We start from the raw sequence: 13,179 nt of genomic DNA, 5'->3' as shown, positions 1-13,179 counted from the left end.
GCTGTTCTACAGTCTCCCTCATCTCAGTAAATGGCAGCTCCATCCTTTCATTTCCTCAGGCCGAAAACCTTGGTGTTATCCTTGACCCTTCTCTTTCAAACTTAACCTGTCATTTCATCAATAAACCCTTCTCTGTCTTTACCATACTTCCAGAGTCTGATGGCTTTTTATCATCGTCTTGATATTCTCCTGTCCAGGCTAGAGTCAGTCTAGATACTGTGATCACTTCCTAGTGGTCTTATTTCTTTTTTGCCCACCAATAGTTCTCCCAATGGCAGCAGCTAGAGTGATGCTTGAAAATAAAAAGTAGGTCATGCTGCGTATTGTCACAGGCAGCTTCCTGTGTCATGTGGAGCAGAAGCCCATGTCCTCTCAGTGTCTTCTCCCTGCATAGTGGGCTCCCTAACTTCTTGCCTGCTTCTCCCCCCATGTTTACTCAGCTCCAGCACACTGGCCTTCTCCCTGCTTCTCAAACATGTTTTTTGTTTTTTTGTTTTTGTGTTTTTTTGGTCTTTTTGTCTTTTCTAGGGCCGCTCTCATGGCATATGGAGGTTCCCAGGCTAGGGGTCGGATCGGAGCTGTAGCCGCCAGCCTATGCCAGAGCCACAGCAATGCAGGATCCGAGCCGCGTCTGCAACCTACACCACAGCTCACGGCAACACTGGATCCTTAACCCACTGAGCAAGGCCAGGAATCGAACCCGCAACCTCATGGTTCCTAGTTGGATTCATTAACCACTGAGCCACCACGGGAACTCCTCAAACATGTTAATCATACTCTGACCTCTTTGTACTTACTGTTATTTATTTTGTTTTTTGTTTGCTTTTTAGGGCCACACCTGTGGCATATGGAGGTTCGCAGGCTAGGGGTTGCATCCGAGCTTCAGCTGCCAGCCTACACTACAGCCACAGCAATGCCAGATCCGAGCTGTGGTGTAGGTCACAGACAGCCACGTTGGATCCTTAACCCACTGAACAGGGCCAGGGATAGAACAGCCATCCTCATGGATACTAGTAGGGTTGTTTCCACTGAGCCGTAAAGGGAGCTCCTACTTATTGTTATTTCCAAGTGAAACATTGTTTCCCTAGAGATAGGCATGGCTTAAACCTTCACTTTCTTCAGACTGTTTTCCATAGGTCATCTCCTCAGTGATGGCTTCTGAGACTGTCCTGTAAAGAGGAGCAAGCTCATCCCTTTCCCATTCACAGCTTCAATGTGTTCATTTTATTTTCATAGTACTTTTTGCATATGTTGTATGTGTCTGTTCTCTCTTCCCTTGCTGTAGTGTAAGCTTCTTGAGGACAGACACTTTTGTTTTATATTTCTGTTGTTGAAATTAGCAGACACATGAAGAAGTTAATGGATTTCAATTTTAAATGGAGCATAATTTTATTATTGTGATGGTTCAACTGTCTGCTACATTCTCTTACTAGCCTGTATTGAAGTAAAAGAGCAAATTGGAAAAAAATTCTTCTCAATTGTAAATGAAAGCAAAAAGGAGTTATCTCTAGGGTAGACACTTAGCTGAAAAGACATTCCTTTGTAGTAGTGTGGATGCAATTTATTAGTGACAGTTTTATCCATTAGTTGGAAAGTGTATATTTTACTTTGTTATAATGAGATGAAAGCTTTTCTTAGAACCTCTTGTGCCAAATCCAGAGCCTAGAAGGAGAGGCGACTTATTGATTGTGGTTCTGTATTTTTACTTTATTTCTGTTTCTTTGCAAAGATTAGGATCCTAGGTTTTTTTTTTTTTTTTAAACCTTTCTCCCACTGTAGCTTTTATTTATTTATTTTCAGACTTCTCATTGTGGAAAAGTTTAAATATATACAAAAATAGAGAAAATAGTATAGACCCTCCCAACTTAAACATGTATCAGCTTACAGCCAGTCTTGATCTTCTGCACATCTGCTCACTGTCTCTCAACCCTAATTATTCATTTCAAAATATTTAATAGTAATGTTTAAAATATTAGATATACCAGTTAGTCTCAGGACATATTTAAAATGGTCAAAGCATTCAGATTATGACTACAATTAAATATGATATGAAGCTGGATATCTTGATATAAATAGAGTTTTATAGATTTCTGTAAAACTGTAAATCAGAATTAGGTATTGACTGCTTTTTTTCTTTTTGTGTCATTCCTGCCCAATGAAGTAACAAACCTCTAGGTGGTGTGAGTGTTAATAGCGGTTTTATTGACCTCAGGCCAACAGAGAAAGGGGAATCTGGTCAAATAATGTAGTGATAAATATTTACTCTTTTTCTGAGTCTTTTGATTTCAGATGATACTATGTGGATTATTTTTCCCCATTTCCATATTGATAAACATCCTGGTCTGTTTCTGGTTTTTGTCTGTTATAAGTACTGCTGCTGTGAACATGTCTTTTGGCATGTATTTCTTTTGCCTATCTAGAAGTGTAATTGCTCGGTCAGGGAGTAAGCATTCATTAATTTATTGGCATCTTTATAAAGCGAGTTTTCAGATGGTTAAGATAAATTACACTTCCACCAGCAAAGGAGAGAGTTTGAGTTGCTCCATAGCCTCTCTAACACTTGATATTCCCAGTCTTTCTAGTTTTAGCCTTTCTCATCAGTATATCAGTAATTTTTTTGAAATTATTGTTATTTTTATTTTCAGTAGTTCCTTATTTTTTTAAACTGTGGTAAAATTTGTAAAATTTACATGTAATGAAATATATACAGTAAGTTCGAATTTCGACCCTTGAATGTTATTAAACATAAATCTGTGTAATTGTCATCACAGTCAATATATAGAACATTTCCATATCATAGCTCCTTTATTCAACAACTTCCCAGCATTGTCCTTGAAAATCTCAGCTTCCCAGCATCTGCTTCCTGCACTGTCTCCCATGGCTTCATCTTATGCTTGTGCAGCCCTGGAAATGATCTGGAATTGATGGGCATTTCTAAGCAGACTTCTGGGGGTCCCTTTCTGTGGCTATCCCCTGCCCAGCACCCTGGCCTACAATCCTAGCGCTCTTTGTCCAGAGCTGTAATCCCTGTTCCCTCTACCTAGTGAGGTCACCAGCCTCTGTTTCAACATCATTTCAATACCCAGCTCCCAGAACATATCTTCAAGAGAAATTGTTGTGGAAATGTTGGATCACCTCATGTTTCCTTTCTCTCTCAAGGGTTGTGGACTTGTGTTGATTATAGTCTGTGATTATAAACAGTTTTATTTGTTCTGTTCAGATTTTAAAGTTATTTATAGTTGGAGAGTCTTGTACCAGCCATTCTCCATGGCCAGAATGTGAAACCCTTACATTTTCTTCTACAGACAGATTAACTGCTTTTAAAGTCAGATTTAGTGCTTTGTATTTTATTCTAGAAGAAACCCTGCTTTTGCTGTCATTATGGAGTAAATTCAGTATTTCACAGAAACAAGTGTTAATTGAGAGGACAGTTTATGTCAGCTAACTTGTTATGTATCCATAAGTTGATGCCTTAATTACCTTTTTATTTTCTGTGCTTCAAGGAATCATCTGTTGCAGTTTGCCTTAGAGTCACCACCTGTATCCCCTGCTTCCTCCTCTTCAAAGAACCATGCTGTCAAAGTACAAAGTACTCCTGTAGGCTTCAGACATTCTTTAAAGAAAGGGAGCAGGTTAATGGAGAATTTCTTGATTAGAGAAACTGGTGGTTCCATGTCAGAGTTGTTGATAAAAGAGAATGAAAGCAAATTCAGCCCTCTGAAGGAGCTGAGCTCTTCTGCCAAGACTGGAGGGCCACCTTCTGTAGAAAAATCAGCTCCAGGTTCCTCAGAGGCCATTGTTCCTGAGACACCCTCTACCTCGGCCTTGAAACAAGTTACTAAAGGTAGGACATTATTTTCATGTATTTTCTCACTCATCCTACATGACGTAAGAAAAAATAAGCAGCAGTTTTGAGGAGGAAGGAATGGGAAAGGACAAACCATATTTCAGCCTGTCACAGCCTCAGAGATGGGAGTAGGTGGTGCTCCCACATGTGTTCTCTTCCTCTCTTGCAGAATGGAAATTCAGGCTGGTCACTGGGAAAATGGAGCAGTTTTAATTAGTTCATGCTTCATGGGTGGCAGTAGCTTTTGTTTTTCAGCTTTTCATTCATTTCCGCCATCATCCTTCATATCAGTTCCAGTTTGACCTTAAAGAGCTCTTTTTATCTTATTATATGAGTACTTGAACACTTCCAAGCTGTTCTGATTGGCACTTGCAGCCTTAGACAACTGGGCTGCTACCCTAGCTATCCGACCTTATTTCTCACTTCTCCTTCTCGAAAGTCATTCTGTTCTAGCCAAGCTGATCTCCCCTCCAGCCCTGGAAAATACTCAGGGAATGGGAAACTACACCCTGCAGGCCAGATTTGGCTTGTCACCAGTAAACAAGGCTTCCTGGGGACACAGCCATGCCCATTACTTTACCCGTTGTCTGTGACTGCCTTCACACTGCATGGCATAGTTTATTGGTTGTGATCAGATATTGTCTGGCCCCCAAAGCCTGAAATCTTTACTACCTGGCACTTTACGAAAAGTATCTGCTGGCTATTTTCCGCCATTCTAGACTCTACCCAGATCTAAGCATTCTTCACTTATGTTACACAGTATCAGTCTCTCATATCACTGAAGTGTTACAGCACTTGTTTTCTGGACTGTTTTGTGTAGTTTGCTTAACTTTTTGATGACATGGGCAGCTTGTTTAACCTGTTGTTTCCGTGTCTTCTAGCCAGTGAAGTTCAGAGCACCTTTCAGGCAGAAGCTTTGTATTAGGCATCCTTGCTGTGTTTGTGCCTCACACAATGCAGGGCTCTTTGTGGTTACTAAACTTGGGTTGAAATTAGTTTATTAGTACTCAAGTGTTAAAACTTCATGTGGATATGTGAATTTTTTACTTGTATTTCCTAGCGTATCTCATCTTGGCTCAGTTTTTTTTTTCTTTAATGAATTGATAGTTCTTACTGTAGTGTTTTTAACTTGATAACATTTCCCCCCTGCAGCAGAATCTTTGTTTTCAAGTGAAATCTCTCAGTGAATCATACATATAGAAGATAAAATTGGCCCTGCTCCATTAAAGTGGAATTGGAGGGTCTGGAGGCTGTGCTTCTCCACCTGACCTTCCACGTGGTCCCTGCCTGTTATCCATGGTGGCCTCTAGAGACCTCCACATATCCCTGGAATTCATCAGTTTCCAAGTGATCATGTTTCCACTTTTTATTTTTATTTATTTATACTTTCGGATTTTTATTTTTTCTATTATAGTTGATTCACAATATTCTGTTGATTTCTGCTGTACGGTAAAATGATCCAGTCACACACACACACACACACACACACACACACACATACATAAACACATTCTTTTTCTCACATGATGGAGAATAATATTTCCACTTTTTAACACTGCACTTGCACAGGCATACCTTGAAGAAATTGTGGATTTGGTTCTAAACCACCGTAATAAGGCAAATATCCAAATATCACAGGTTTTTTTCTTTCCCAGTGCATATAAAAGTTATGTTTACACTATACTATAATCTATTATGTGCTTTATGACTGAAAAAATGACTAAAAAAATGTACATGCACTAATTAAATTTTTTTTTGTTTAAAAATACTGTCTTAGTTAATCTTCAACATAGGAGGCAAGAGTATACAGTGGAGAAAAGACAGTCTCTTCTGTAGGTGGTGTTGGGAAAGGTGGACAGCTGTATGTAAATCAATGGAGTTAGTACCATTCCTCACACCATACACAAAGATAAACTCAAAATGGCTTAAAGACTTAAATTTAAGACATGATACCATAAAACTCCTAGAAGAGAACATAGGCAAACATTCTCTGTCATAAATTGTATTAATGTTTTCTTAGGTCATTCTCCCAAGGCAATAATAAAAGCTAAAATAAAAAAGATCTAATCAAACTTATAAATCTTTTGCATAGCAAAGGAAACTGTAAACAAAATAAAACAACAGCCTACAGAGTGGGAGAAAATATTTGCAAACTATGCAACCAAAAAGGACTTAATTTCCAAAATATACAAACAGCTCATACAACTTAATTTAAAAAACCCCAAACAAACCAATCAAAAAATGGGCCAAAGACCTAAGTAGACATTTCTCCAAAGACATGCAGATGGCCAATAGGCACATGAAAAGATGCTCAATATCACTAATTATTAGAGAAGTGGAAATCAAAACTACAGTGAGGTACCACCTTACACTGGTCAGAATGGCCATCGTTAAAAAATTTACAAATGACAAAAGCTGGAGAGGTTGTGGAGAAAAGGGAACTCTCCTACACTGCTGGGAATATAAATTGGTGTAGCCAACTATGTAAAACTGTATGGAGGTTCCTTTAAAAACTAGAAATAGAGTTGCCATATGATCCAGCAGTCTCACTCCTGGGCATGTATCTAGAGAAAACTCTAATTTGAAAACTACATGCACCCCTGTGTTCATAGCAGCACTGTTTACAATAGCCATGACATGGAAGCAATCTAAATGTCCATCCACAGATGAATGGATAGAGAAGATATATATATATATATATATATACACACACACACACACTTATACACACAACAGAATACTACCCAGCCATAAAAAAAGAATGAAATAATACCATTTGAGACAATGTGAATGGACCTAGAGATTCTCATAATAAGTGAAGTAAGTCGGAAAGAGAAAGAGAAATACCATATGGTATCATTTATATGTGAAATCTGAAGTATGGCAGAAACAAACTCATAGAAAACCAAACTTATGGTTACCAAAGGGGAAAGGGTAGGGAGGGATAATTAGAAGTTTGAGATTAGCAGGTAATAAACTGTTATATTAAAAATATATTAAACAACAGGGTCCTATTGTATTCAATATCCTATAATCAACCTCATTGAAAAGAATATGAGAAAGAATCTATATATAACTGAATCACTGTGCTGTACATCAGAAACTAACACAACATTGTAAATCAACTATACTTAAAGTTTAAAAAAGAAAATGCTGGCCATCACCAGACAATACAGGGTTGCCAAAAACCTTCAATTTGTTTAAAAAAGAAAAGAAAAGCGTTATCTGCAAAGCACAATAAAGTGAAGCACAGTAAAATGAAATATGTCTGTAGCTACAAATGAGAGCTAAATTAACAAATTTGTAGCCATGAATAATTTGAAGAGTAGTTGGCCCACGCCAATATATTATTTTATTTAGCTGCATATACCCTTCCCCCACCTTCCATCTCCAGCCAGGTATGTCTTACTCAAGTTGTTATGATTGCTTCAGTGCTAAACATTAATGGTTCCTAAGACTAGGAAATACTTAAGATTAGTTTTATAGCTTGGTCATGCTTTGGTGGAAAAGATTTAACTAAAGCATTTTTTAGTAAAAGAATTTCCAGACTTCTTTGCAGTATCTTCCTTCAGAACTAGGATTCTAATTATTATTATTATTTTCCACAGTATAGTCATTATTCAGTAATCAGGAGTCTGTTCCACTCCTGTTGCCCTTTTTCTCTTATACTTTTTTAAGTGTGTGTTAAGATTGGATTCTGTTTTTTATCTTAGTTGCTAGAAGGTGCCAGGTTATGTTATTTTTGCTTTTTCTATAAATAATGAAATCTTCTTCTCTTTTTGAAAAATACAGTGGATTGTCCTGTTTGTGGGGTTAATATTCCAGAAAATCACATTAATAAGCACTTAGACAGCTGTTTATCACGTGAAGAGAAGAAAGAAAGCCTCAGAAGGTAAGAAAGTTAAACACAACCATTGAGCTACTTTAGCTGTTGCTTCTTCTGCTTTATAAAATATTAGCCACCTGTCCATTCTTTATTCTTTCCTCAACTCCTATCTTGCCAAATATAATTAACTTTATTATATGCTAATAAAATTTGACTGAACAAGAAATTAATGACTTAGAATTCAATAATTCTTTTTAGATTTGTTTTTTTCTCTTAGAATCTTAGAACTACCATAAAACCCTTGGCTAAAGAAAGCAAGGTTAGACTGAACATAGAACACATTAAAGCTTATGTTAGTTCTTAGGAAGCTCAGAAGTTTAAATTTTTTAAATCTAGCTTTTTCAAAATTTATTTTTTCTGAATAGTTAATTACCATACACACATGATGTTCAAAGATACAAAAGGGTATGTTTGAATTGTAATCTATATTGTCTTCCAGTTACCCAGGTAAGATAAGTAAGTTGTCAACCCAATATTTGTACCTAAACTCACATTATTCTGCCTCTCTTATACATTGAAGTCAAAGTAGTTTATTAAACTAGACTGCTGTTTTTACACATACAAGTTGTCTAGGAATCACATTTTAATCAAAGTTAAATTGAGAGTGTTAAAGAGTCAGTGGTTAATGAAGATAATAGGGAAGCAGAAGTTGCAAATTAGGTGAGTATGGCGATGAAGGAAAGAGGAGAGATGGAATGGTGGTTTGGGGAAGGAATAAGCAGCAAAATCGAGGAAGATTTTATTTATTCAAATAGAAATTATATAAGCTTTTAGCCTCCTTCCTTACACTATCTCCAGGGAGAGAGCAAATGATATAAAGTATAAGAGATCAGAAGTCCAGTAATGAAGCTATCCTTGACATGCAAAAAGAACCCATTTGAAACAGGAAGGAAGGGGAGAGAATAAGTGATATTTCAGAGGTATCTGGAAAGGAGAGGAAGGAAAGTGAAGAAACCAATGCTATCTAGGAGGTGAGAATGAACAGAATAATTGGCACTTCCATTTGGTCTGTTTTGAAGAACTTGGAAGAGTCTTTTCCAAAAATCATGCTGGTTAGGCAGGAGTACTTTATCGTATTTATGATTAAAGATAAAATAGTATCACTTAATTTTTATGAGTATATCTGGATTCAGTTCAGTTTCCAAGGGACAGACTCTTGCTGTTAAAATTTATGAAAGGTAACATATAAAGCACAGTGGTACTTTCTTAATTTACAGTGGGGACACCAATTAACAGTTATTATTGTGTTCTTAGCTTGATATTGTTTTCCCTAGCAGAACCTTTTTTCAAGTGAAATCTTACAGTGATCCATAATATGTGAAGCAGGTAAACTTGGCCCTGTTCCATTAAAGTAGAAATAGGGGCCTGGGCCTGTGCTGATCCACCTGACCCTCCCCCTGCCTTGGTCCCTGCCTGTTATCCATAGTGGCCTGTAGGGCCTAAGATTCCTCCACAGACGGATCCTGGCATCAGATGCCTGTGCAGTCTTGCACGCACAGCAATCAGTCCTAGTGGCTAAGTTTGTTGACAGGAATAAAATTTAGATTTTTAGGATGCCTAGTTAGTTGGGATTTGGAATAAATGAAGCTGGATCATCTCGAGGGTTATTTCCCATAAGCTGTGAGAATCTGATGACTTCTTTAGAAATGCTTTTTCCTAGAGAATGAGTTGGGAGATTGGAAGCTGAGCATTTTCTTCTTGACCAGTAAGGAATCAGCACTGATAATCCTGCTTGGTCTCTCTTTTTCCAGATACATCCATCATATTTCTTCTAACATACTTAGCTCTGTCAATTTATCTAAAGACATACACATCCATGAATAGTGAAGTTCAGGTTCCACTAGTGGTTCCAAAGTGCTCGATGGAAAGCTAAAGTCCTGCCATTTGCTCTGTAGTGCTTTTAGAAGCAATGCATACTCACAGGGAAAGATTCACTGTGCAAGTTAGTGGACTGAAGGCTCTGAGAAGTCCTACATCAAATATGATTGTTGGATTTTGTTTTATCTAATAATTCCTATATTTATTTGACCCCCCCCCCAAACTCTTTTGTCCTCCTAACTTAATCTTGCAAAACTAGAATTTGGAAGGATACACCTCGGGAGACATTGAGCCACCTTTCTCTTTAGTTATATCCTCATCCTGGATCTGGTCACATAAAAGAGTCTCTGGCATTTAGAAAATTTTCTCCACAACACCCTGACAGGTCCCTGCTTTAATGTGTATGACAGCTCTGTAGATTCATATCAGAGTAGATTAAAAGAATACTCTTCCTTTTGATGTCCTCAGGTTCTGAGGACCCTTAAAAGCTTTACTGTTAAACCAAATCATGAAAGAAAGGTCAGTATCATTTTCATGTTTTGGGGAAACATTTTTCAGGCTTCATGTTTTTATTGTTGCTTTCTGCTAGTGCTTTTCATTGTAAATGCCAGTGAGCAGTACAGTTTTCCATTAGAATTTCACAGTCTTAAATTTAATCATCTATCCTTAATAAAATAAATGTTGTGACACAGACTTAATGAATTGTCCCTCACAATGTTCTTGTATAAACTCCTACAAAATGTTTGAGCTCTTGCTACCTACTGTGATTTTGTTTAGCCATCATCAGTGTTGTAGAGTCCAATAGCCCATCAGTCATTATAGGAAGAGCAATTTTCAGAAAAATGTAATCTGTTGACAGTTTGTATGTCTTTCTGCAGTTAGTTATTTCTGGCTTTTAGATTTTATTTATAGAGTGTGAAAGAAATAACCCAGCCAGGGAATGGTGCTGTTGGTTAATAGAGAAATGTTTGGTTGTTTTCAGTCTGTACTTGACTGTACTGTCTTTTAGTGTAGTCTGTGGACCATTTGCATCAGATTTTACCCTGTGGAACCTTGTTAATAGAGATTTTAGGTCCCCACTTAAGACCTGAGTCAAATTTGGTGGGTGATATGGCAAAGTGATTGAGAACTGTATTTTTTTTTTTTTCCCTTAGGGCCACGCCCACAGCATATGGAGGTTCCTAGGCTAGGGGTCTAATCAGAGTTGTAGCTGCCGACCTACGCCAGAGCCACAGCAATGTGGGATCTGAGCCGAGTCTGCAGTCTACAGCACAGCTCAGGGCAAGTGCCAGATCCTTAACCCATTGAGTGAGGCCAGGGGTCAAACCCGCAACCTTGTGGTTCCTAGTTGGATTCATTAACCACTGCTCCGTGATGGGAACTCCCCGAGAATTGCATTTTAAATAAGCTCTTTAGGTGGTTCTGAGATGTACTAAAGTTTCGGCAGCATGGCCTTGTGCCAACTAGCTACATTCAGGTCCTTTGTAAAATCTTGTTTGTTTTTGATAAATCTATTACTTTCAAGTTCCCATTATTTTTTACCTGAAGTTTTGATATTTCATTTAAAAATGATTGCAAATGTAGTGACTACTTTGAGTATATATTTGTTAAGCACCTAATTGTGATAACATTGAGCCAGATGATGTACTCAGAGAACCAGACTATAATCAGAGTAAATAGATTAAAATTTACTAAAGAATTCCTATTTATAAGATTGTCTCAAGTCATTCATGTGCTTAGGTAGCTCGACTTCTACATATTCCATGTAATAAATGTTTACTAATTGATTTTTTGGAAGTTCTCTTGTGGTATGGTAGGGTTAAGGATCCAGCTTGGGTCACTGCTGTGCCAGCCAAGTTGGTTTTTTGGAGGGAATACAAGACAGGGCTTTGTGAAATTTAAGATTGCAGCTTGGTGCTTATTGTATTCATTATGTAAATACAGTGAAGAGCCAGGTGGTGATTTTGCTACTGCATTTCTTAGAATACCTTACATATTTGTCAATATAATTAATGGAAATTGAAAAAAACAAAACTCTGTTGCTTTTCTTGCTGCTGCTTTCAGTTGTGTTCTTTTGAAGATAATGCCACAAGAATACTGCCTACCCATCAACTCTCTGAATTCTCTTTGCAAAATAATTGCCTTGGATTTAAGGGAGCAGTTTTGCTTCTGCATCAGAACTGTTTGCAAAGAAGCTTTATATGATGATATTCTTAAATCTGTAGCCTGATCCTTGATAGCATCTGTACTCTAATCACCTGAGATAACTGGTTTTTATAGAGATTTCACAGTGTGATCCTAAGTTCTCATAGCATTTAGTCCACAAGCCTCTGTATGAGTCCCAAGTCTGTGTCTTTAGGCCTGACCTCTTTCTAAGACCTAACTTTCTGTACATTTTGGCTGCCACCTAGATTCCCCTATTCGAATGTCCCACTGCCACTTCAGGGGCATCACTGTCAGATGAGTACTGTCAACTTTTGGAGGGTGGGGGGAATGTACCTGCAGTATGTGAAAGTTGCCAAGTCAGGAATCAGACCTGCGCTACAGCAGTGACCTGAGCCACTGCACACTGCAGTGACAATGCCAGATTCTTAACCCACTAAGCCACCAGGGAACTCCAATACTGCCAACTTTTCTTGCAAATTTAATCCTTCTTGTCTTTCCAGTTTTTATCTTAATGGTTCTATGATTCTCCCAGTCACTCTTGTATTGTGTCAGAAGGCGAATTACTCTTTCATATGAAAAACATTTGATGATTCACAATAACCCTCTGTGGTTTCTTTTTTTCACCTTTTCAGTTCTGTTCAGAAGAGGAAGCTGCTGCCCAAAACTGTATATAACTTGCTCTCAGATCGAGATTTAAAGAAAAAGCTAAAACAGCATGGATTATCTGTTCAAGGAAATAAACAACAGCTCATTAAAAGGCACCAAGAATTTGTACACATGTACAATGCCCAGTGTGATGCTTTGCATCCTAAATCAGGTAAAGTAATAAAACAATGAGTTATGTTTATTCTCTGGATAAAGCAATTTTGTGTGGCTTAGGGATTATAAAACACAGGGAAAATTTTTAATACATTTTTGATAATAGGTAAGATATGCAAATGTACTCCTTCCAAAGGTACCTAGAGTGTTCTATGATAAGCCAGCCCTTCTTTCAGCTGGTCTCTCTGTATTCCCTTCTCAGAGGCAATCTCTGCTGCCAGCTTCTTAGGTGTCTTTCTAGAGATAATGTGTTATCATTTTTGCTTCAAGCTGCCAATTTTCCTTTAAAGAAGATTTAAAAAATTTAAAGGAAAGCCTGTGTGTGCCTACATATTTACTATTTGTAGTAGTCTTCACTTCTTTGCTTAGATCCAGATTTCTACCTGATGTTGTATTCTTTTGGCCTAAAAAACTTCATTTAATGTTTCTTGTAGTACAGAAAGTTCTCTCAGCTTTTATTTGTCTGAAAAGGTCTTAATTTTGCATTCTTAAAAAAAAACAAAAACCTTTATTTGGAAATAATTTTGTACTTATGGGAAAGTGGAAATATTATCATAAAGAACACATACACCCTAGAATACCCAGTGTGGTGCAAAGGGATTGGTGGCATCTTGGGAGCCCTGGGACGCAGGTTCAATCCCTG

At 37.7% G+C, this 13,179-nt stretch overlaps 1 protein-coding gene across 6 annotated transcripts in view; it reads left to right on the top strand.

Moving 5' to 3' along the window:
• Nucleotides 1–13,179, top strand: part of RAD18 (RAD18 E3 ubiquitin protein ligase) — a 106,134-nt gene that overhangs the window by 24,994 nt on the left and 67,961 nt on the right. For all 6 annotated transcript variants that reach the window (XR_014822316.1, XM_021068322.2, XM_021068321.2 and 3 more), the window contains 3 exon segments: nt 3,504–3,844; nt 7,640–7,739; nt 12,350–12,534. Coding sequence is in view for 5 of the 6 variants with exons in the window: in XM_021068322.2 (XP_020923981.2) it covers nt 3,504–3,844; nt 7,640–7,739; nt 12,350–12,534 (626 nt within the window). In the remaining variant the exon portion in view is untranslated.

This window comes from Sus scrofa, chromosome 13 (genome assembly GCF_054392235.1).
Source record: "Sus scrofa isolate SSC_HxYL_T2T_F1_AM1 chromosome 13, Sscrofa_HxYL_maternal_Yorkshire_Landrace_v2.0, whole genome shotgun sequence".
NCBI lineage: Eukaryota > Metazoa > Chordata > Mammalia > Artiodactyla > Suidae > Sus > Sus scrofa.
This window is presented reverse-complemented; position numbering and strand designations above follow the sequence as displayed.